The 25,214-nt window shown below is 39.8% G+C and overlaps 1 protein-coding gene across 4 annotated transcripts in view; it reads right to left on the reverse strand.

The window, feature by feature from the left end:
* The window catches only part of stxbp5a (syntaxin binding protein 5a (tomosyn)), a 129,192-nt gene that overhangs the window by 8,158 nt on the left and 95,820 nt on the right, over nt 1–25,214 (reverse strand). For 2 of the 4 annotated variants that reach the window (XM_042503040.2, XM_042503038.2), the window contains exons 11-23: nt 23,784–23,856; nt 23,393–23,540; nt 21,468–21,535; nt 19,354–19,394; nt 18,176–18,396; nt 15,696–15,877; nt 15,228–15,353; nt 14,671–14,822; nt 11,935–11,997; nt 9,416–9,466; nt 5,824–5,874; nt 3,915–4,196; nt 2,084–2,453 (exon numbers count right to left, since the gene is read on the reverse strand). In XM_042503040.2, coding sequence (XP_042358974.1) covers nt 2,084–2,453; nt 3,915–4,196; nt 5,824–5,874; nt 9,416–9,466; nt 11,935–11,997; nt 14,671–14,822; nt 15,228–15,353; nt 15,696–15,877; nt 18,176–18,396; nt 19,354–19,394; nt 21,468–21,535; nt 23,393–23,540; nt 23,784–23,856 — 1,828 coding nt within the window. The remainder of the gene's footprint in view (nt 1–2,083; nt 2,454–3,914; nt 4,197–5,823; nt 5,875–9,415; nt 9,467–11,934; nt 11,998–14,670; nt 14,823–15,227; nt 15,354–15,695; nt 15,878–18,175; nt 18,397–19,353; nt 19,395–21,467; nt 21,536–23,392; nt 23,541–23,783; nt 23,857–25,214) is intronic. The other 2 variants (XM_088089126.1, XM_042503039.2) reach the window with 2 other exon arrangements.

A 25,214-nucleotide genomic window follows, 5' to 3' on the forward strand; every position in this document is an offset into this window, starting at 1 on the left:
GTGTCTGACTTTGAATGACAACTTGAGCAAAAAGAAAAGTTTAATTGAGGACATGATATGATGAGCCTGTCTGCCTCAGTGGTGACAACATTTATTTCTGCCATTTAAAAGTTCAGACAATCTGTTGCTCCGATAATATCGTTAAACCACATTTGAACTTCAACAAAACAACTCTTATTTTACATTTGTTGAAAATAGAGAATTGAGAATTGATAAATCATCGACGTACAAAGCTAGCACTGACAACGACATTGAGGATAATTCCATCATCACAAAAAAATAATAAATCAAAAACCATGTGACCCTATACTGTAAGCCCATCCCTTGCCATCTCATGTATAGGCCTACACATGACACACCTTCGATTTTCGGTCATTAAGCCAATAACATTTGTTTGACATGGCCAGAATAAACTGGTGAAACTGTGAGTAGTCAAATTTGTCCTTCAGATCTCTGTGTGTAGTCAATGTTGGAACTGGTATGAAGTTTAGTTTTGCACCACAATCTAACTGTTGTTTTACACTTGTTGAGTGTCTTGAATTATAAATTAATGACATATGTACAGTGGCTGTATGTAACTACGTACATATACTTTACTTCAGTAAAGTACAATTTATGCCACTTTATTCTTCTACCTCACTTCATCTTAGAAGTATATATTTTACTCCACTGCAATTGTATGACAGCTTTAGTTACTTGTTACTTAACAGATTAAATTATGATGTATTATTATAGATTAATATGCTGTTATTATTATTATAGTTATTCTGAAATGGGCAATTCTGCATAGTTACCACTTTCACAATTTGTACTTTCTTAAATACTTTTGTACTTTGACTTAAGTAAACATTTTAATATAAGACTTTCACCTGTAACTTTTTTTTTTTACTGAAGTAAAAAAATGGGAGTGCTTTTTTTCCCACCACTGCATACATATAACAAAGCAAACACTGACAGCAACATTGCCTCAGGGGTAACTATATTGTCAAAGAAATAAAAGCAATAATTCCCCCAACACCCAAAATCTCTCTATTGCAAGGGTAGGCAACCTTTTTTATATAAAGTGACATTTCTTAATTGTCATGTTAATGCATGTATCATAACAAATAGTCATGCTCCATAAAAACTTTGGCTATGTCGTCACGTTGTTGTTTTAAGTAGCATAGCTCCTCCCTTACAATATAATCACAGTATCTTAGTAGGACAAACGTGGTATGTCATTCACATCCATGCTCTCATCAAGTGTAATGCTAAATACAGATTCTTCTTTCAAATCAGCTGTCCAATGCACTCTGAGTTTTTTGACTTAATATTACACATATTGCGAGTGTGCTTTTGGTTAAGCTACTACATGACAATTGGGGCACATGTGTCTGTGGTTTCTGACCCCTGGTATTTTGACTTGAACACTTGCCACATATGAAAAAGGTTTGTTTTTAGTTGTAAAACAAAATGGAAAGTTTTGGTTGTTGTCAGCTTGTATTCAAACAGATTAAAATTGATTCCAAAAGTAAAAGGTTTCATAGTGACAAGAAGTTTTATCAAACTATCTCTGCAGCCTAATCCACTTCTTCATAGTCCATCTGTGTGCTGCTCAGAATGTCCCAAATACTCATAATTATGCCAAACTATGGCTTAATGCCCATCTACCATCTCAGTCCTCGTGCATGACCCTGATGAGCTCATAAGTAGGCAACTGTGCCCACCTCCGGCTCCTCTATTGGTCAGAACTTTCTTGAATACCTCTCTAATTTACACGCAGTGACACTGCACTTTCTTTGGAATCACATTTGTACTTTTTAAACTGTTTCATACTCTAAAGACAGATTTGGGTGGTTGTCACAGCAGTACTGACCAAAACTGGCAAACATACTGACCTCCAGCATTTTTTGTTTTAAAAACATTTACTCAACTATTCTATTGCTATTTGACCGCAGTTAAACAATCAGAGCACAACAGAAGGTCAGATCATATTTACTGAAATCTAATCATATGAACATGACTTTATTCAAACAGACTTTGATTGATATGTTTTAATAATAACCAGCTATTTCTGACTGACGCAGACTGACATGTTTCTCACCTGAGGGTCATGATGTGGCCGTTAGCGCAGAAACACGCCAGGCACGCGCCGTGACTCATCTGCACCACGTCTGCCCGCAGGATGAAGGAGGTCTCTGTGATGCTGTGTTTGTAGATGCAGGTGTGGGAGGGAAGGGACATGACTTTGGCCTGTTTCTCTGAACACACCACAGCGTACTGGCCCTCGTTGAGGTCCTGGGAGGTGGAAGGGGACACTGACACGGGACGGCGCTTACGGACCTTCTCTCTTTCTTCACCGTCTGCTGTGACGTTGGGTTCAAACCAAGGCTCATGGGCAGGGGGCAGCAAGGCCCCTGTTGAGTCCAGGAACGCCATCCGCATAACGCTGCCTTTCAGTCGCACCAACATGCCTGATGAATGGAAGGAAGAGATATGTTACTGAAATAGTGCTGTTGTACTTATTTTTCTCGTACCTGTAGTGCTATTTATAAGTCCACATTGTTTTGGTGTGAGTTGTTGAGTGTTGGAGACATCGGCTGTAGAGATGTCTGCCTTCTCAACAATATAATGGAACTAGATCATCTGGGCTTGTGGTGCTTTAAAATGCCAAAAAAAAATTATTTTGAAAAATTCAACAGCATTGTCTCTTTCTGGAAATCATGACTCATTTACTCAAGATAATCCACAGATCTTACTGCAAGCAGTTTCATGTTGGAACTATTTTTTTCCCACCACACTACACCAGCCAACCACATCACCATGCAGAAGGAAGCATGCATCTTCTCATGGACGAGATGCTCGTGCTTGTGACAGGGAAAGATGTAAGCATCAATGGCGTCCTCCTTAGCTGAGCTGTAATGTTAGCTCGCTCAGTAGTGCTAGGTGAGCTTGTGGGAGATGCACGCTTCCTTCTGCGTGGTGATATGGTTGGCGGCTGCTTGGTAGAAAGAAAGCAGCTCCTACATGAAACAGCTCAAAACAAGGTCACTGGATTATAGGCTTTTTATACTCCCTTTATGTACAAAGCTATATATGTGCCTTTCAAACATTGTAAACGTCAGTTTCCCTTATATTTGCATGCGTTCTTTACATTGGCAGAGATACAGCCAACAAATGGCACTGAACGGGGGAAACAAAAGTGTGACACAACAAAAAAAGAGGTGACGGAGGTGATATTGTACCTTTAAAAGGAGGCAGCGTTGTAGATGGTGATGGTCTGTGTGGCCATTAAATATATCCAGACATGTAGATGGAGAATCCTTTTCACTATTTAAACTGAATATACTATATAACATTATATACAACTGATTTGCTCCTTTCCACCATTATTTAAATGTCTTCATTGTCACCTGCAGTCCTACCTCTCTTGAACTATGATACACTGCCTCCATGATCTCTGTGGCACTGCTACATTTTATCTGTATCTGTAAGCTTTCAAAAAACAGGTACAAATACGGATTAAATGAACGCAGACTATGGATAGAGGCTGTCCCTCTCTGTATCTAACACTGAGCATAAATGAGCCCTATCTTCAGGTTATGATTTCTGAGAAACACTGCTGTTGAGTTTTTCAAATCTAATTTTTTTAGTGCTTTGAGCACCACAAGCTGAATACCATCTAGACATCTCAATGGCTGATATCTCCAACACTTGGCAACTCACACCAAATCAATCTAGATTAATAAATAGCATTACAAAGTAAGAGGAAAATATGTATTTTTGATTTGAGGGATAGCTGTCCCTTTAAAACAATGAATTTATAATAGACAAAATTGGGAAAACCAAAAAAGTTTTTTTCACTTTTTTCACTATAGTGACAAAACTAGTATGCATCACTCATCCCTCCCTCCCTTCTGGCATCCATTACTCACCTGTAGGTGAAATGATAACTGGCTGCAGTTGCCGTTGCTCCCCAGCAGGTGGCAATGTGATAGCTAGAGCAAGCACGGTGCCCAGAGTTGTGCCCACATACAGGCAGGGTGTCAAAGTGCTGTCCCCCTTCCTGGCGAAGGCCTCGCTAAAGTGGAAGGAGCTGATGGCCTCTCGTGCTTCCTTGTCGATGCTGGTTACGCTGGAGGAGCGTGAGCGGCTGAAAGAATTGTCCCGATGGTCTAATGGGTTGGCACCCCGCGGCGGGCATACAGACAGGAGGACAGTGAGGAGAAAACAGAGAGAGGTAAAGCACCTGCACAGCAGCGAAATCACAAAATAGTCAACACAGATGTGGACACTGTACTGTATATACAAAATCAAGTGGTAAATAAAAAGTTTCTCATAGTGTCTTAGTAAATTAAACACTTTGGATGTTGAAGGGATAGTTCAGATTTTTTCAAGAGGTACTGAGCTGATGAGGTGTTTATCCAATGTCAGCATTTCACATTCAGTTGATGTCGTTTTGCTCTTCCCTAGTTTGGAGAAGCTGCAGGAGTACCAGCACAGAAGCTAAGCAATGTACTGCTGTAGATGGGGGCCAGCAGCAAAACGTATTTTAGCCACCTAAAAAGGTCCGATGTTAAATCACTGTTTTGGAGTCTGGCTTTGAAGAGAGAGGTATAACAGCTTCAATTCCCCATCATAAATTTCTGCCTGACATTAAGGTTAAGCACATTGATTGTATTGCATAATGATTATTTTAAGGTTGACTTTTTTAACTGGCGTTAAATACACTTAAATACACTTTGATGCTGACCCCATCCACAGCAGTACAATGCTTAGCTTCCTCGGCAATACTCCAACCTGCTTCTCTAAACTGGGGGCTTGCTGACCACCATCTACTGTATGTAATACACTGATTATGGATAAGTACCTCATACAACAGCACTTCAAAAAATCTGAACTAGCCATTTAAAGGTATTTGACATTTTAGAGCAAACTCAAGATGTACCAGCGTGCTAACAACTGTATTTGTTTTTGGCTGATCTCTGTAAGATATTGACGATGAAGATACAAAAAATTGGGAGATAAATCAAACACTGTGGGCCTGCATTCTTAATAGTGGGTAATTATTTAAAAGGCTGGTCTAATTTTGTCTCTCTGACAGAGCTGCATCACCTGAAACTGTGTAGATGGTGACTTCATGTTATATTTTATATCAAACAATAAAAATAAATCCATTTTTACAGGCCAAGCAACAATTTTAAAATGTGTCATCCCCAATCAACAGTTTTATTGCCTGAAGGAACAGTCAATCAGGCACTTTGGTTCCATGTGCATCACACACGAAATCTTAAACAACCATACAGGTAAAACATTTTAATTTAACAATGTCTCATCCGATGTTCTTGGTTCTTTAGAAGAATGTTGTACACCCCTGGAGAAGAAAATGTCTCCTAATATAAAAGTGATAATATTTCTATTTGGGCATTTTTGGAAGTACCAATCAGACAGAGAAAGGAAAGACATGAAGAACACAGAAGAAAAAGAGAAAGCTGCAAAAGTTACAGAAAGCGTTACGGTGAGATGGAGTGTGCAGAGTTTAGCTTAGCACCACTGACCTCAAGAACAACCCCCAACCAAGGTCAAAAAGTTGGAGTCACTTTTTACACTAAATTTTTCAATTTCAACACTTTGACTTAGCTCAATAAAATGGATATTCTGGTCAGATCAGTGCTACTTTTGTCTCATGCAAACTTAGGAGAATATCTGCACAGCTTGCCAATTTTGAGGCTAATAACCAGATAAAATAAACTGGACTAATGGGATGTGGTGGAGTCCAGTTGAACTGATAAAGATATACTGCATTTCAGAAAAATTGTTTGGAGACACGAAGTCAAGGCTTACCCAAGTCTGGCTTTAGCTCAGTAGGCAAGCTTAATTTCCGTGACATCTTTGCTGGAAAAAAGAGAACATCCCTCTTTACAAACACACGTCTACGCTAACACACGATGCCATGCAAAGCTAGATAACCAGCACTGGGCTAGGATTGTGCACAAAAGCTAAAATACATGAAAACGAACTAGACAAAAGGCTGTGGAACAAAGTGCGGGGGATTGTTTCATTGACTAGAGAAGCCAAAATGCTTTACGCAGGAGAAGACGCTGCATAAGTCAGAGACAACTCTGTATATTACAGAGGCATGCTGTGGAAGATAAAAGAAAGGAGGTGACCTCTGGTTGCAAAATGCCCTGCAAGAGAGGACTGGTACAGTGAGACATGTCAAAACTGCATGGCCATTCAGGACCCTCATGCCACAGGAGCATGCATCAAGAACAGGAAGGCAACAGGAAACAGAAAATACTGAACAGGAGATGGAAGAAGACAGTGAAGAAGGTTATTGAGTGTACTGCTAGTTACTGTAGGCTGGCTTTCATCATTACCCATATTAAGGCAAACTTACCCAAAACTGTCTCAACTGGTGCAAGTTACACTTGATTACTGTATACGTGCATGTATTGCAAAATGAATTGGGTTCCTAGCTCTGGTTTACAAATCATTTCATCTTTTAAAAGAGTGAAATACAAAGAAATACATCATCCCCCAAATGAATTTGTACAATGACTACTCACCCAGTGTTGCGCTGACTTTGTAAATTAAACGTTGGTTGTCCAACGTCATCACAGTGAACGAAGAATCCCAAAACTGAGACAATTCTTGACAAACTGAAGTCATAGGGGTCCACGATAAAGAACAGCAAAATGGTATCAAATATTCTGTTTACAAACTCTCATACAAATTGTGCAGTATAATCCATGCTCACTTATCCAGTCGTATGTTCAGTACTTCCCAAACAGACAGCCCTTTCCAACGGGGAACTGATATAAAAGTTACCTGTGCTCTCTTCAACACCAAGCTCCACTGACAAAAATAGTAATTTTACCTCACTGAAGACAGGAGCTGCCTGTCCACTGCTGCCTCGATCAGTTTGTTTGCTTGTGTTATTGTGGGACTTTGTCATTTTACTTGGATTTAACACGTAATTTAACACTTAAAAACTAATGATTATTAGACCAGCAGCCCCCATGGTAAGCAAGGTAAAATTGCTGTTTTTGTCAGTGGATTCTGGCTTTGAAAAGAGCATAGATAAGTAATACAGAGCATGGACTGGGAAGTACTGAGCATACAACTGGATAAACGAGAGCTGCATTATTTTGCTATATAGTAAATAGTTGATAAATGTGGACCTCTATGACTTCAGTTCAAAAGGATTTTTTTTCTGCTTTTTAGATCCCTCATCCACTGGAGGTCGTGTCAGTAAGACATAGTTTTCTTTATGAATTCAATGTAACGGGGGGTGAGAAACTGATATCTAAATGGTCATTGGGGGTGAGTATTCCTTTAAATAAATAAAAACAACAATGAATGAGGTTTTAAATGTTATTTCTCTGTCTGTAGGAGAAAGAAGTGGGAAAAAGTCTAAATGATGAAAGAGGACATTCATCATGCGTACACTTGGATGTTCCATTCACTTATGGTAGTTATGAAATAATGGCCAGCTTTAGTTTAAAAAACTGTCAGAAACCCACCATAAGAAATAAAAAATGTATAAAACCCCCCCCGAAAAGTCTGTTACATTCTGATACCCTTACGCTCAAACTGGATTGAGTTTACTACATTACTACTATTACTATATTGCTTCCATTTATTCAAAAATAAATTTGAAGACACATAATTTTTCCATTATTAAAGCTCACTGTTGTCTACTTCCTGTCCATAAATCATGTGCGCAAATTTACAATCCACATGACCACATGGCTTAATCTTTTCTTCAATTTACTTGCATATCCACGCAGGTGTTTTCACGTATAAGGGCCAATCAGATCTCTGCTCAGGTAGAAGCAGAACGCAGCCATGCTGTGAATTACGTGAGGTCAGCAAATTCCTTAAACCAGTAAGACTAATAAAGTAACGTCTCTGCACTCACAGGTGCAACAAAGCTAATGGGAGGGTCAGGAAAAGGACATTTTTAAAAATACATCGAACTTTTAACAGGGTTCAGACTAATTAAATGAGGTCAAGCTAGTTTATAAGAACCTTTGACTGCCGTTTGAGGAGTACTGGTTGGTGCAAGGTCAGAACTCCAGTCTCTGATGAAGCAATAATTTAAGATACCTACTCAGTCACCTGACTTTGAAAGAGGACCCAGAAGCCCTGCTTTCTACAGACAAAAAGCATTACTTTTGAGCAGTTCATATGTAATTTCATATACACACACTGAAGGTAGACAAAGACACGGTTGGACAGATGAGTTGCTCTCCTGTTAGGTGTCATCATACTATGGACAGAGCCAATCACGTAACTCGATGTACACGGGGAATCTGCTGTCGGACGTCAGGACAGATATCACACGCAGGCACATTGACAATATGACACTCGTGCTACAAACATGTAGCATGCAGTGTGTGTCTGAGGAAGTGAAGCTATATTGTGTATATACAGACAGCTTAACTCCTGCCCTGCTTCCAGGTTAGCCTCTGCTCCACCAGCTTTCAAATCTCGGTGTACGTTTTTAAGACCAGATTACAGCATACCTATGTAAACTATGATTGCCTTGTCATTTTAAAACAGAAAACTAGATATACTGCCACAAGGTTGTATGCCTCTGCACACCATACAAGCTGCACTTACAGCTTACATCCATGTCTGTGAAAATATGGATGCCTTACACACACAATATCTATATAACCAGCACAGTTTCAAGGTGGTTCTGGAGAGTTCCTGAGTTATGGCCAAAAACATGTTGTATGAGGTCACCAGGACCTTGACCTTTGACCTTTGTCCAACTAATTCTAATCATTTAATTCTTGAGTCCAAGTGAATGTTTGTGTCAAATTTGAATAAATTCCCTCAAGGTGCTCTTGAGATATTGCATTCACAAGAATGAGGTGAATGAAAGGTCACGTCTGACCACCAAAATTTAATCAGTTCATCTCTGAGTCTACTCCAACATTTTTTTTTTTACAAAATTTAAATAAATTCCCTCAAAATATTCTTGAGATATCGCGTGCTCAGAATGAGACAGAGGAGGTTATAATGACCTTGAACGTTGACTTATGACAACCAAAATCTAATACGTTTACTGTTGAGTCCAAGTGAATGTTTGTGTCAAATTTGAAGAAAGATTTGAGATTTGGTTCACAAAAATGGGACAGACGTTTGGACGGACGGACAACCTGAAAAAATAATGCCCCCGGCCGCAGCTGTTGCCGGTGCCTAGGCTTAAGAATACTTTTGTTTATAATTCAATACAGTGAGAATCAAAAGACAGAGGAACAGAGGCTTACCCAGAGGCGAAGCTGAACTTTGTCTCTCTATTCTTTAGTGTATTCTTTTCCGCTGTGGTAACGATGACACAGAGGACAGAGACAGGGGGGGACAAATCTGGACTTTGTCCTGCCTACACAACCTCTCATGACAAATCTTTGGCCAATCTTACCTCCTCTACCACCTCCATTGTAGAACTGCTGTAGATTGCTGTTCGTCAACACTTTTGGGGTGTAAGGGGGAAAGTAAAGTAAATGTTCAGTTAGAAACACCCTTTGGCTTGTTACGACACACAAGCTGTTGTTATTTACCCTAATGAATCACTTTTTCAAGGTCCATGGCTTTGTAAAGGAGCAGTGTAAAGGATTTAGTGCCACCTAGGGGTGAGGACTGCAGAGTGTAACCAGCTGCAACCGCTCCTGGTTAGAAATCCATCAGTGTTCATTGTTCAGGAAGTTTTTACCAGGAGCCAAATTATGTGCAGTGGTCTCTTCCTCTCCAAAACAAACAGTCCATGTGATTAAAATGGGCAAAAACTCACATTCACATTGCAAATCAGTCTTTTTCTGACACTGTTCAGCTCAAGGTGAAGGTGCTGCTAACAATGGTGTCTGATGCAAAATTCAAATGGCCCTGTCTTAAGCCAGTGTTTGGTTTGTCTGTTCTGGGCCACTGTAGAAAGATGGCAGAGCAACATGGTGATCTCTTACGATGAAGACCTGCTCCCGACTTTTATTTTCATGTGATTTTACATAAAGGAAACATGTGTATTACATTGTACTCCATCTCTGCCAGTATATCCCCCTAAATCCTACAAACTGCACCTTTATCCTCAATGAAGCTGGTTAAAAATTCAGTACACTAGTTTGACTAAAATACCCTATTTTCTGATTTAAAAACTATGTACCATAAAAAACAGATTCACAGTTGAGAGAATACTATGTAATATTGCAACTACCTGCTTCTTAACAATAAAAACACCTGGCTGAGTAAATTTAGTTGGGGGAGGCTCTGATCCCTTTTTATTTCACAGATATTGTTTTTCCTGTATCATTTGTTTACCAGAATGAGCAAAGATTGTAATGATTTTAAAGCACATTAAATGTCAAACAAAAAAATTAAAACATTAAGATTTAATGTCAAAATAGGACTTGATGCAGATGTTTTTGTTGTGCCTCGTGTACATCCTTACAATGTTTAATGCATAAATAGAATCATCCATCCTATTACTGTAAGTGGTTTAGCATTGACAATTGGAAGCACTGATTTTAAGTTGTTTTTAATGCAAACCCAACTATTCCAAGGATATTTTCGGAATAAAATGACATTCTCCTAGCAATAATGGAGTCTTAATTTATCAAATGGCAACTAACTTCAAGGTAAAACAAGTGAAACTGCAGGAAAACAAATCTAAATTGGTTTGGTTTCAACCAAAGAGCTTTAATACGTTTAAAAAACATAGAAAAAAAGGGCTCAATCCTCAACTAAATGAATATTAAGGCAGACTTCTTTTGCAAGGAGGCACCTTATCTCTCTCGCTCTCTCTGTCTTATGAATAATGCAGCACAGACAGATGTATCAGACCACAGTCTGGTGGCACCAGACATGGAGGGGGTTGGGACAGTCATCATACCTGCAGCAGGACTCCAGACTTTGAGATTTGTTTTCTGTCTGACCTTTTTAAAAAGCTCCTTATTTTCAGTGCCAAGCTAACCTTAATGAGATGGATCTGGGCTGTTCTCTCTTCAAGCACCTTCAACTGAAATACTAATGACAAAGATTAAGAAGCAGGCGAGCGAAAGAGCAACAGAGCATCTTCCTGTCGCAGTGTAGTTCCTTTACAAACTCATCAATGGGATGACTATTACAATGTGATGGTGGTGCATAATGTACTTAGTGACGATGGGTTTTGTTGGTTTGCACTGGGTCATATTCACTAATAACGCTCTGCACAGATCGGCTTCAGACACATTCAAATGTTTCTCTGAAAGAAGATCCTTGCTCAAAGCTGAAAGTTAATCTTGCAACTCATATTACACATTGAATTGCAGAATATTTCTTACAATTATGCAATTACGCAGTTACTGAATATGTGAAAATACCCAGGGCCCTTCTGGTTGAACTTTTACTTTTTAACTTATGCTCTGATTAATGAAAATGAATTCTACCAGAATGCAGAGTTTTGTCTCATTCAGTACAGATTGCTTAGCTGTCACACTGAATTAGCATCACAGACACTGGATGTACGGCAGCCTATAACGCAGTTTTCCACGATAACACATGAGATTAAAACAAATTTCAGTCCTGTCTATTGAACTCTGCAAAGTGGTAAAAAAGAGTGCATGCACAAATGGGAGAATACTCTCAAAAACCCATAAACTCAAAGAGTGCATTTCTAAAGACCGAGAATGAAAATTGACAGGCAGACAATTTCATGGTTCTATGAAAAAAACCCTTCAATATAGTTCCAGTTTGATGAGCAACAATTTCAATAAAACAGTATTAAAAGTAGAGGCTCTTTTGAAACATTAATCTCCCTCCCTAACCGATGCTCCTCTTGCATTCAAATATGTGGAATTATAGGTCTTATTTTTGACAGCTTCACCATTTGGCTTTAATGTCTAGATAACACAAAGCCTCTGCTCTATTTCTCCCACTTCACTTTTAATAAGACGCTGAAGGACATGTTACCTGAAGTGGGGGACTTGCAGCGGTCCTCTGATGTGGCGGAGCCCTCGTTGATGTCGCACAGACCTGCAGCAGAGATCACAAATTTTAATTAAAGCAACATAAAGCGAGCAAAAAGAACTAGTGGGGGGTTTATTACATAAGCGTATAACACTACCCTTTTTAACTTAGTAATATACTGCCGAGAAAACCAAAAATGTACACTTACAACGCTGTATGTTTTTGGGAAATTGGACTGGTTTCCATCAAAAACTATGTTGATTCTACTTATATTTTAAACCAGGAATGTTCCAACTGGACTGGAAGGATCAACGCACAGGATCAGTTATTCTGAGCGCATGTCTTGCCCGATCCTTTGTTCACGTCCGCCCAGCACGATTTGCGGCAGATATGTTCATGTTGTATGGTATTGCTGCACTCCAATGAAGTGAAATTGAGATTTTATTGTTAAATTTTAATGTTTAGTGTTTAGGTTTACTTAAATGCTGTAATGAGCAGAACTGTGACCGTTTTAATTTGTTGTAACTGGGTATATTAAAGTTAAACTATAACACTAATCTGAAATTGAATTATATTTTATTAATCAATTACAGTGTTCTTTTTATAATAGATTTGAGAACAATTTCTGAAGACATATTTTTGTTTGTTTACTTTATCATTTTGTAGAAAAACAAATGCTGCAGTAAGTGGAATTCTGATAAGAGCCATTTAAAATAGATTCAGTTTATTACTTTGTTATTTTTGTAAAAGTAAAATTAAAAAAAAGCCTTAGGAACTGCAGACATTTTTCCTTGTATTGCATTGCATCTCTATTAAACTGTCAAGAATATATACTGGATTGATTTTAACAACTTTTAAGTACTTAAAGTGTGCATTGTGCAGCTGTATTATGTATGTAAATACAAGTATCGGATTGGGACTCAGATTGGGACTGGGGGCAAAAAAATGTGATTGGGACATCACTATTTTAAACATAATGATGATTTTGTACATCTTTATTGTTTCTTCATCCACATCTGAGTCTAATTCCTTCTTTTGCCGCGTGCATGTTTGTGTATAAATGTGTGTGTGTGTGTGTGTGTGTGTGTGTGTGTGTGTGTGTGTGTGTGTGTGTGGCATTGTCCTTTGAGGCAGAAAGCCAAGCAGACAGCAGTCCCTGTTGGCAGCAAAACACAGCTGGACGCCTGATTACTGCTCGCACTCGCCAGGCTCTGACAGGTGCCAGCCCACTGCTCACCAGTCAGTGACACCAGATGCTGTGTGTATTTGCATGTGCATGTACTTGTGTATATGTGTGCATCCGTGTGTAGCTTTTCTTTGCATAAACAATCACAAACATCCAAAATCAATCCCTCAGCATCCGCAGCTTGATAATTCATCCATCAAACTTTTGCTTAAGTATGGGCAGTGCATCGTCATGACACTGCGGCATCCTCGAAGTAGCTGCACTGCCGCTACTTGACACAGGGTGGCAGTGTGTCCAAACAGAGAGCATTTGTGATATGGGGCTGCAGAGGCAATGTGTGTTATTGGGATGGGCTGTGAGTGTGTGTGTGTGTGAATGAGAGAGAGGAGGACAGACATAGAGAGAGTTGGTATTTGTTTAGTCAAAGTGCTTCATTGTGTATCAGCCTTTTGAGCGAAGCCTGGACCGCATCATTTTAGATGCAGCTTGTGTTGCTCTGTGACTTCAGTCATTAGTTTACACATCAGTCCATGGATGTTTTGGACCTGCAGGGTAACTGGAAACCCATCAAAATGTTCACGGAGAGGCTGATTAAAATTCACTTTCACCCAAAATAAACTTTGATTTCTACTTGTCGGTGCATTCCAAGAGTTATTTTGCTAAAAATCCCTAAAACTGTTAAGTGTTTGTCTTCCTCCAGTACGTTAGGCTCCATTCACTCTGGAGTTTAAAAGAATATATCAGCCACAAAAGGACCATTTTCCATCAGTTAATCACCACGTTTTATCTTGAATTTGTTGAGAAAACTTTTTTCGTGCATGCCCCTACAGTGAATGGAGAATTCAAAAAAGGCAAACAGTCTTCATTAATTAAAGTCATTGGGAGCCATGTTTAACAGCAGCAACCTTAATCAAAAAATCAATTAACAAACTCTCACTATACTACATGAGTTGTGCGAGTGTTTGTAAATTTATGTTTGATATAGTTTTTTATTAGATAAATATGGATCCCAATAACTTAACTGATAAAGAAATTATCATTTTGCAGGTGAAGTATTCCTTTAATATGGTGAACTGGGTCTTGTGATTTGCAAGCATTGGCGTTCAGCTATCTAGCTTTTGATCGATCGACCGGCAGAAGGCAGATGGCTGCCCACCACTGAGTCTTGGTTCTGCCTGAAGTTTTTGCCCGTTTAAATACGTTTTTCTTTGCCACTGTCACACAGTAGAGGGACGTGGTAAGTGCCTAAATGACTCTTGGTGGGAATTTGTTTGAACTGTCTGTAAATGAAAATAGTGTGGTCTGGACCTGCTCTATATGACAAGTGTCCTGAGATTCTTTTTGTTATGATTTGGCATTATCAAAATAAACATTGAACTGACTTGACTTTGGGTAAAAAAAAAACTTGGAGGCATGATTAATCAGCTGTGGAAATAACATTGTTATTTCTCACTGCTGCACTGTAATGGCTCAAAAGCAAAAAAACTTCTGCTGCTATGTGTGGTCAGAAAAGTTCAGACTTCTTGTCCTTCTTATCCCTTTTTCCTCATTACCTCCAGAAGGCTGTCGTGTCTTTCTTGGCGAGCGAGGCTGTCTCTGGTAGGGGTCATTGGAGCCATAAAGCTCGACCGTCCCCAGGTTTAGCACTACCGTCTTCTGGATGTAGTCCACCACCGCCAGACCATTACTGTTGCCAAACACCACACTGGGGAAGGGGGGGCGGGACACAGTCAAGGAGGAAGAGGAAGCGAGAGAAAGATGAAAAGGCAGAGAGAAACAAGTAAAATGTAATTTAGTTTTGAAAGCTAAAACACTGCAGTCAGAGCACAAAAACAGCTGGAATCTCCAAATTTTTCCTGGCAGTCATAAATCGTGTTGACAGGCCTGGTTGTCACAGCAGCCGTGAGCAGTTGCTGCTTGAATTGCAAAATTGTATGCATGTGCACTTGCTGTGCACTGCATATACTTTTGCCTGTATGAGATGTCTCCATAGATTTCATTCATTTTAGTTTTTAACTTTTCTTTTAAGACAGAGCTTGATAATCGGAGCGTGCACTTTCCCGCAAAGGTTTTCCAGCCTCGACTAAAGTGTTCCTGTTTGTATACTTACAGGCCATAGGAGGAATTGAGTGCCAGACTTGTGATCTGCTGTGGAGGCTCTCCGCTAACCCACACTAACTGGACCACCAAATCTACCTGGTAACCTGCAGACTGCTTCAGAGGAGTACTGCGCACTCTGGAGAGAAAAAAAAAACAGAGTGGAATGGAGAGGAATAGAGACAGTGAGGAGCAAGAAAATGAAATGGAGAGAGAGACATTTCATTTCACACAAAAAGGTTTCATAAAGAGACTGCAGCTCAGAAGCCGTTGTTGAGGGTCTGGCATGAGTGGCTGCAAGGGGATGATGGGGAGGCCGGGGCTGAGAATGCTTCAGGCGCTGACTAAGTCTGTGCAAGAGTGCTTGAGGCAAAAGGCAAGACTCTTGTGTGCATGAGTGTGTATGAGCATGTGTGCAAGCGCTCCTGCTGCTTATGAGAGTTTTATGTAATCTGTATGTGTATGTGTGTGTGTTACATACTTGAGGCAGGGCATGTTGCCGCCATCAGAGTTGTTGCTGCTTGTGGAGGGGTGTGAAGGTGGGCCGCTTGTCTGAGGGGAGGCACCGGGGGTGGGAAGCGCCGATGTCTGTTCTCCCCCTCCACCCCCGCCGTCTGGAGACTCTATGTCGTTCAGCTCATACTGCATTCGCACCTCTAGTAACTGCAAAGACATCACACACAGGTGCAAGATACAGATTTATAAAAGAGAAGAGCATTAACATAATGTTAAAGGGATAGTTCAGATTTTCTGAATTGGGGTTGCATGAGGTACTTATCCATAGTCAGTGTATTACATACAGTAGATGTCAGTTGGCACGCCCCCAGTTTGAAGAAGTGGCAGGAGTGCCAAAATGAAAGTTAAGCAATGTACTGCTGTGTACACTATATTGAGAGTATTTTCACTGCTTTGCCTTTCCTGGTGAGGCCCATAACAGCTTCAGTCCCACATCTATAATTTCTTTTTTAGCCACCAGACTCCATTGAAAAAAACAGTAATTTTAGCTCGCTGAACACAGGAGCTGCTGGTCTACCACTTCCTCGATCAATTAACTTAGTTTGTGTTATTGTGTGACTTTGGCAAATCTGAACTAACCCTTTAAACCCCAATGTCACACAATAACACAAACAAAAAAACTGATCAAGGCAGCAGTAGAGCAGCAGCTCTTGTGTTCAGTGATGTTAAATGACTGTTTTTCTGAATGAAGTCTGGCTTTGAATAGAGCTGTTGGAAATCACTGTCTGAAAAAAGGTAAAGTAATGACAATACTCTTAATATAGTACACACTTAAACTGATGTTGACTGTTGTAGGTGGGACAGATTTCCGGTGGCTAGAATACATTTGATTGCTGACCACCATCCACACCAGTCCAATTTTTAGCCTCAGTACCGGCACTCCAGCCTGCTTCTCAAAAGTTTGGGCATGGTGACCGCCATCTGCTGCAGGTAATACACTATGAAGTACCTTATACAACCCCACTACAAAAAAATCCAAAATATCACTTTAAAGGCACAAAACTCTTTTTTTCAAAACTCCATATTTTCCACTGAGGATAGGAAAAGTCATCAAGTTCGTGAGTGGCGTCCACTCACACTCATTTTGATAAAAGACATTTTGTGTGTGTACGTGCGTGTGTGTGTGTGTGTGTGTGTGTGTTTGTGTGTGTGTGTGTGTGTGTGTGTAGGCAGACTAAGAGTCAAAAAGGTCCACCAATACTGAAATATTTCATTCCTTCTAAGTCCTCCTTCAGGCTACTTCTCTGCAACCTCCGCCTTCGCACAGTCTCTCTCTCTCTTTCTTTATTTCTCTCTCTCACACACACACACACCACCAAAACTCACACATAATGTTCATAAGCTCCTCTGTTTTGCATTCTGTCTGTCTCATTAGCCCCTGTGACACGTGGGAGTGAAGACTGATCAGTAGCCTCTTTCAGATTCTCACTCCCGCCTGCCTCTGTCCTCCTCTACCTTCATTTCTGCGAGGTTACAGAGGTGTTTGACCTCGTGCTGTTCTCCTAATTACAGATCGTTTGCAACTGCATATCCAGTCCTGATCCACATCCCAGTCACACACTTAGAGAGTAGGAAAAAAAAGGCCCTAAAATTTTCTATAACACATGCATCAGCACTCACTGGCAGTCACCCACAGAAAAAGCAGGAAGGCGGCTGACTTGAATCCTGCTACAAGGTACTTGAACTCGACAAATTCATGAAAACGTTTTTGCTGTGAGCCTGGTTTGTTTGGCAGAACAAAGGAAATGGAGGACAAATTGTGGTGAACACATTAAAGGCTACAAAATAAAAATAAATCCACAGACCTGCGAGGAAAAACACATCCAAGCACCTCCCACGCTCTTTGATTGACAAGTGATCTCTGTCTAGAGCAAGTCCAGAGCAACAACACCACCACAGCAGCGACCACTTCGTGAGAAAAATGTTGCCAAAACTCTAAATAAACAAAGTATCTTGCTAGGCACCAATTTAACACTCCACAGCTCCAAAGACAAAACAGAAACTAAGCATGTGCGGTATGCGCGCACCCTCTCTCTTGTAATATAGGAGCTGTGAGCATGTTCACACAGATTTAACAGCATTTGTCTTTACAGTGTGTCATTAAACACTGACTCCCATCACACCCCCAGAAGCACTTACGTCGCTATCAAGGCGGATTATAATGACAGTCTAGCTTTGCTTGTTCACCGCTCCGTCTGTTGGCATAGCAACCATACTGCCTTTGACTAGGCAGATCTTTGAGCACATGTGGGTGTGTCTCAATATCTTAAAACAGCAGAGGGAGTGAGTGCTGAGGGCAAAAAAATTACAAATAAAAGCAAAATAAACTCTTGAGGGACAGTTACATTACATCCCTTGTTTGTGTCCATGCTTTGTGGTTGCATTGTGTTGTGTTTTCTGTATTTGTATTGAAAAATAAGCATCTCATCCGGATTATAAACCCACCTGCACCACCTCAGTAGTTACTTCCAGCTTGCTGAAGCGGTAGATGATAACGTTGGCCGACACCCCGGCCACACACAGCATCCGGCTCTCAGGGCACCAGGCCATGATCTGAATGGCAAAGGGGTCTTCATCTGACACCTCGGTGCTGCCTTTGTCCTCCTTGGACCGGTTTCTGTCAAACACCTTGGCTGTTTTGAGCTTATAGAGCACCTGGAGCATTACTGGGGAAAAGAGTGAAAAGATTTAAATGTCAGTTACAATCCAGGTAAATGAGACATATCAAATCTGACTCTAAATACTCTTAACAAAACCTATTTTGTTTGCAATTAATGTGCGGAGGTTGATGTTAAAACTTTATTTGGAAAGTAAATACGTACATTCGTTTTTAAGATTGTTTCTTTTTCTTGAGTTTAACAGTGCATAACAGCAATTATAATAGACAATCACACTGTTTATTTACAATAACTTTTGGGTAGAAAACCCCTGCATCACATACACAGCCTACAATTAATTGGTGCTGTGCAAATGGGGGTGAGAAACAGCTATCATTTAAAAATGTTTAAAGGGCAGTCCCCACCAAGAACAATAACTACACTGTAACTATAAAAAGATAGTTTTAAAAATCGTTCCAACTCAAATGGATGGCGGAGTCCACACTACAACTATAACAACAATGAAAGTGGTGAACAATATCATTTGGATCACTCTTAGAGTGCAAATCAAAATCTGTCTTTTTTAGACGTCACATCCAACATAGATCCTAAAGTCTAATTTCGACCACAAAGTGTATGTTTTTATGTTGAAAAAGATGAATGGAGTGCATAGCATATGTTCTGTACCACTGTTTACAGAATGTTAACATTCATCGGTCTGGATGCTCACATCATTATCGTTATAGTAAATATAATGCTTTGTGTGGACGGCCCTCAAGTCTTAAGTCTAAAATGTGTGCTTGATGCTTTTTTATCTCAATAATAAAAACACTTAAACTAACTTACTATTACTAATAGTTACTATTATGGCTGAAAATGACAACAAAAATAAACAAGTTTTCAGATCTCACATATCTCCGCAATTCAAAACTATTGGCAATTGTCTTGCCGTTGTTGGCATGACTTTACGGTGATTCAATCTACTTTGTGAAGCATAGACAAAGCTAAGCCTTTGAGGGAACTCACTTGCAGACGCATCCCAGAACTTCACAGTTCCATCAGCATGCCTAGAAATTCAAGAGAAGAGGAAAACGAAAAGAGACAGTAGAGGAACAAGAGAGACATGAATTTCAATTCATCACAACCACAGATCTCCCTTTGGATGGATTTCACTCATGATTTTCATGACTTCAGTCAAGGTTGTTAACTAGAAGGTACACTATATGGCCAAAAAGTATGTTGGTACTCCTGTAAACACAATTTTTTGTATTTTTGTTTTGAGGCTGTTTTTCTAGGTTTTGGCCAGGCCTTTTAGTTAAACTCGTGAGAAATGCGATGGCTTAAGGTAATATTTAACACGATTGAGAGCTCCCAAATTTGTGGCAGAAGTCTGGAGGACATCCTGTCCTGTTTCAACATGACAATGCCTCTGTGCACAATGTCGGGTCTGTGAAGAAATGGTTAGGTTTAGAAGAACTTGACTGGTGTGCACAAAGCCCAGACCTCAACCCCAACGACGACTGCGAGCCAGGCTTTACCGCCCAACATCTATAGCTTACCTCACTAAAGCTCTAGTGGCTAAATGGGAGCAAATCTGAGCAGCAAGGTACCAAAATCCTGTGGAAAGCTTTTTCAGAGGAGTGGAGGCTTTCATAGTAGAATAATAGTTCTAGGATGGCATATTTAATCATTAGATATGGGTGCAATGCTAAGATGTCCACATATTGTTGGCCATTTTGAGTAAATTCTGTTAGTAACAAAATGTCCAACAAAATCCTCATATTACTATCTGTCTAAAAATGAAATTGACTCAGTAGCAGGTGCTGAGCATGATGGCTTCTGTACTTGGTGTCATAGAAAAAGACACTAGACCTCTGGCCATCTATTGGAGCAGGTAACGACCCCTAAACACAATATAAGGGCAGGTTTTGTGCCTTGTACAAAGACACATGGAAAAGACTGGAGATATGACACCAAAAAAGGTTGAAAGAAGAAAAACATCTGCAGTAGTGAAACTGACATAGGCTAATAGGAAAATTAACTTAAACAAAGTAAATGTGATTTCAGGGATATGTATTTAAGTATTAAAAGTAAAAGTACACATGCACAAGGGTTTAAATACATTTAATACATTTAAAATCAATAAATAATTAAAAGGGAAAAGCAACGAGTCCTCACATATAATTGATATAATATAATTGAGTAATTGCTTCAGCTGCACTTGTAATATTTTTATACGGTTTGTGTGCAAAAATCTTAATTTGTAAAGTTTTTTTTCTTTCATTCTTTATAGTAGTGGAGTATGAAGTACAATATTTACCTCTGAAGTGTAGAGAAGTTGTACTTAAATATGTACTTAAATGTACTTAAATACATTCCAGCATCGGTCAGCAGAGGGACGCACAGTGAGTGAAATTACATTAAGTATAGAAGTATTTCTTTAGCCCTGAAATGTAATATTCCAGTCATTATAATTACTCTAAAACATGACCTAAATATGATACTCATGCATTTTTAAAATTTTCCTCAAATGTAAAACTTATTTTTCTCAACCACTCGAAAAATTTGCTCTTAAGAGCAAAAATAATAAAACTATTGGAGAATCCCAAAAATCAATGCGCACTAAAAAAATGAGAACAAATTGTGGATACGAACAAAAATAACTCAAAATCTGTTTGTATGTTGCTTCTGACATGAGGCTCATTGTCATAAAAAAACAACATGTATTTTGGTTTCCATTTTTCCTTCACTCCTCAGTTTTGTTGCCCGTTGAGCTGAGTGGATTGGGAGAGAAATATCGTGCAGGCTGTGGCACTTTGAGAAAGAGAGAGAAGCCTGTGCAGAATAGTAATACAGCATGGAAGGGGGTGAGGAGAGAGGGAGGAAGGAGAGAGGAGCCTCCTACTGTCAACCCCATACCTCAATGTCAGCGCGTGTGTTCTGTTAAAATCACCCCTTGTTGACAGCTCAGAGCGGGATAATAAACATTAAAATGGAGCGAAGTGCACATGATTGGAATACATAAAGACCTACAGTAAATGTTCCGGCTCCTTCGCTGTGGGGACCTGACAGTGCAGGAGAGGTGAAAGTAATTGAGTTGCCGCGAGACGATAATGCTAATGAAATCAGTATTGTCTTACCCAGTAATGATGATCTCTGGGTAGCTCTGTGTGCCTTGACCCCAGTTTCCACCGCTAATAGGCCATTCCTGGATAGACAGCAGAAACACACAGTGCATTAGAGCCAATGAGAGACCACAGGTAGAAGTCAATGTACAGCACATCAATGGACGCATTGATTCTAGAAATAGATGACATGATAAAATTGCACGAGTGTGCATGGGAAAAGACGCAGGGATCCTTTGTACGCGTCTTTCAGCGCATCTTGCAATTATGCACGTCAATGGAGTGTGCGTCTCCATCTGAGAGCGTGTGTGTGCGTGTTGGTGGGGGGTTTGGCTTTGAACACGTTGACACATACAAAGGTCATCAGGATGACTCATGGTGATCTTTATGTGAGAATGCCCTCCTGCAGCTCAGCCAGGCCTTTGCTTAACAGAAAAAAAAAGAAGGGAGGGGGACAGCAGCAGCAGCTAGGCAGCCAGTTTGGGTCAGTACATGCTGACATTTCCGACAGAAAGCTAGAACAAGGCGACAGGGAAAAGAACACGGGCATGCATAATGGCTGAAAGAGCAAGGGGTCTGTCTTAGATGATACAAGAATAAGAGAAGAGAATGAGAGGAGAGAGGAGGTGTGCAAAGACAGAGCATGATTGTTAGGTAATGTGACACTATTATATCGGCTGTTTAGCTTCATGGAACATTAAAAAATACACTTAACCACCAAATTAGCTTTCCTGCATGTAGTTTGTAGCAAAACTCTGCATGTATGTACAGTAATGTGTTCTTTATCCAGAGACTCTGTTGTTCTTGCAGTATGGCAACGTGGTTAGAGGGTGTAGTGAGGTACATTTACATTTCTAATTTAGGCATTTAGCTCTTTTACGACACTGTTCTCCAGAACGACATGAAGGAAAATTCCACCCTCGGGATACTATTACTCTGTAACACATCATTAATCTGTGATGGTAGGTGTGTTCAAAGAGTTATTTCATGATGGAGTAGTGGTGATTTATTTCATTTCAAAACTAAAACTTGTCTACTTCTGCTCAAGAATTAAATTGGTTGCAAACAGTGATGACAAGGAGTAGATAGAACTTTCTGTAGCAACAAATATCATTCAAATATCTTTGTAGTTTGGTGCCACAGTATTTATAGGATCAAGACAAAAAGTCTACAGAAACACTAGCAAATGTACCTATGAGGTACTTTGAGATGAACGCTAACATCAGCACGCAAATATGTTCACAGTGACAATGCCAACATGCCGGAGTTTGGTGTGTAGGGGACAACAGGGTTGGTATTAAAATTCATTAAATCTGGCTACCCAGAGGGCACTGTTAAAAAAAGGTGGTACTGACATTTTCAGAATTAGGATCAGAAGTCACCAACAGAGTAATTTTAGGGGCAAGGCACTTTACAGTGAGGTGAGAGGACTGCTAGTGTTTTTCATGCCAAAATATAAATACCCAGCTCTTCTGTGTTTCTTTTTTAGGCTTTTACAAAGTAGATTTATAGTTTAAAATATTAAAAATTATGAAGGGAGAGCTAAAGTTTATGTTTTTCTTAGCTAGACTATAACATGTGCTTAGTCTCTAGCGAAAAATCCCAGTTGGGGATGCTTGGAAAATTCTTTTCAGGGTTGGTTGTTGCATATATTGTTATAGGTATGAAGAAATCACTTAAAGGAATGATTTGTCCTGATAATGTTGTTTGGATGTACGAGTTGTATTAGGTTGTTGCATTTCTCCCTTTCCCTGTTTTACCTCCTTTTAAACCTGAACTTGCTCTTTAATTCCCAAAGGTCTCAAATTCAAAGCCTGAAATTTAGTACTAATGTGTTAAACAGTTGAACAGTTTTCCATTTAGATTCCTAAAACAGTAAAAGCAAAACATCACAGACAACAATATGCAGTGTTGCAGCATAAAGCTTTTCTTTGTAATACCTTTTTGCTGTAGCCCTGTCGTTTCTGCCGCGAGCCAACAGAGTAAAGTGCAGGTATGAGGTCCACAGGGCAGTCGGCAAAGTACTCGCAGCAGGTCACAGGAGACTCGTGGATAGTCAGAGGATAGGGGTTCTCGAATATAGGGTAACTGTTACAGAGAGGGTGCAGACAAAGTCAGTCTTAATTAAATTAGTGCCAAGAATGAGCGCATTAATCTCACTCAGTACTGCGTACATACTATAGAATGAGATTTATGAAAAGAAGTTATATCATGAAGAGGAGGCAATATATAACAAAGATAATGAGCACTAAAAGGCAAACTGTGACATTCCAGCCCATGTTTAAGAAACAAAAGATGATGAAGAGTTATGCGATAAAGAGCCAGACTCACCCATTTTGTGCAAGGTCGATCACCACTAAATCCTTTTCTAGAAGGACCACCACAGCGTAAGGTTCCTGAAAATCTGCGCAGAGACACAGCGAGACAAGAAGTCATTCATCGCACTGCACTTTCAGGAGTGTTGTAATTCCTTGAGAGAGAACTCCCCAGAAATCTGCAAACCACAGGGGAGGAATTTCTCAGACTTTATATGGCAAATGTTATTATCATATCTGTGCCCTGAAGACGTGAGGGCAGGAATGCTTAACGCTTCAAATTCATTAATCTATGTGATTTATGTCTGTGGGGGATAGTGCTCTGGTTAAATATTTGTATCTGTCTGATTTGGGAGTAGAAATTCATATTCATCCTTAAGATGATTCTCCCCCATGGTGGTTTTTAAATCTTGTACTGAACAAATTGATAAACTGAATGTACTGGTTTCACCCACAGATATACTGTATAACTTAAAAGGCCTAACACTGGAACCAGTGCAGATAACCCTGCTGCTATGTAAGTCTCAAAGCATAAATAAAATTGTATAAAAGTACATAAATACTAATAAGGAAGGACACACACATTCGTTAACAACACAGATTAATCAATAAAAATCAGATCTAAATTTAAAAAAAAGCACGCTGCTCATCCATGTGAGAGACTTTTTATGGAAAAGTGTTTTATATTGAACAGTTTTAGCAAAACAGGTATTTGCGAAGTTCTGATTATACAACTGGACAGATGAGACTTTTACTACCTGTTCAAGGGAGGAATGTTAAGCTGTTATTCCAGGGGGGACAGAGTTGTCTCGCCGTTAAGCCGGCTGCCGAGGTAGTAACAGCAGTGAATCAACATCTTATAAAAAGTGTCAGAAGACAGGACGGGTCAAGTGTGAAGTTTTGACAACATGTTATTTGAGCAACCTACCACCCGAATATTTAAAAAGCAGCTAACAGCAGTTAGCAGCTAACTCAAAGAAGAACAGAAGTGAAAACATCCGCAATGAGGCCTGGGAGCTCCTTAACCTCAGATGAGATGACAAGATCAACCACCATTTAACAGGGACAGTAAATGACTGATATTGTCATGTTTTGCCATTGTCATTGTTTAGAAAGTGCTGCCTGATAAGTCTGTTATATGTCACACTAGATGCCGACACTGTTATTTTACACGCTATGCCCATCACGCCTAATTTGTTTCCAGAACACGGGAATGTTATCTAAAATCACACTCTTGGGCGGCATTATGCTGGCGTTTGGCTCTGCACTAAACGGTAAAAGCAGCGTGATGAAGGGCTTTTACTACGTCAGTACTGCTGGATCTCTGAACAGATGTTTTAATAAAGTTTGCTGTTGTTAAACATGGCCCCAATTTACTTCAATCCATTGGGAATTTACTCAGTTTTTTATGATTCTTTGTTGACTGTGGAAGCACGCAAGAAAAAAA

Source organism: Plectropomus leopardus, chromosome 16 (genome assembly GCF_026936395.1).
Source record: "Plectropomus leopardus strain MGB_pleo_1.0 chromosome 16, ASM2693639v1, whole genome shotgun sequence".
NCBI lineage: Eukaryota > Metazoa > Chordata > Actinopteri > Perciformes > Serranidae > Plectropomus > Plectropomus leopardus.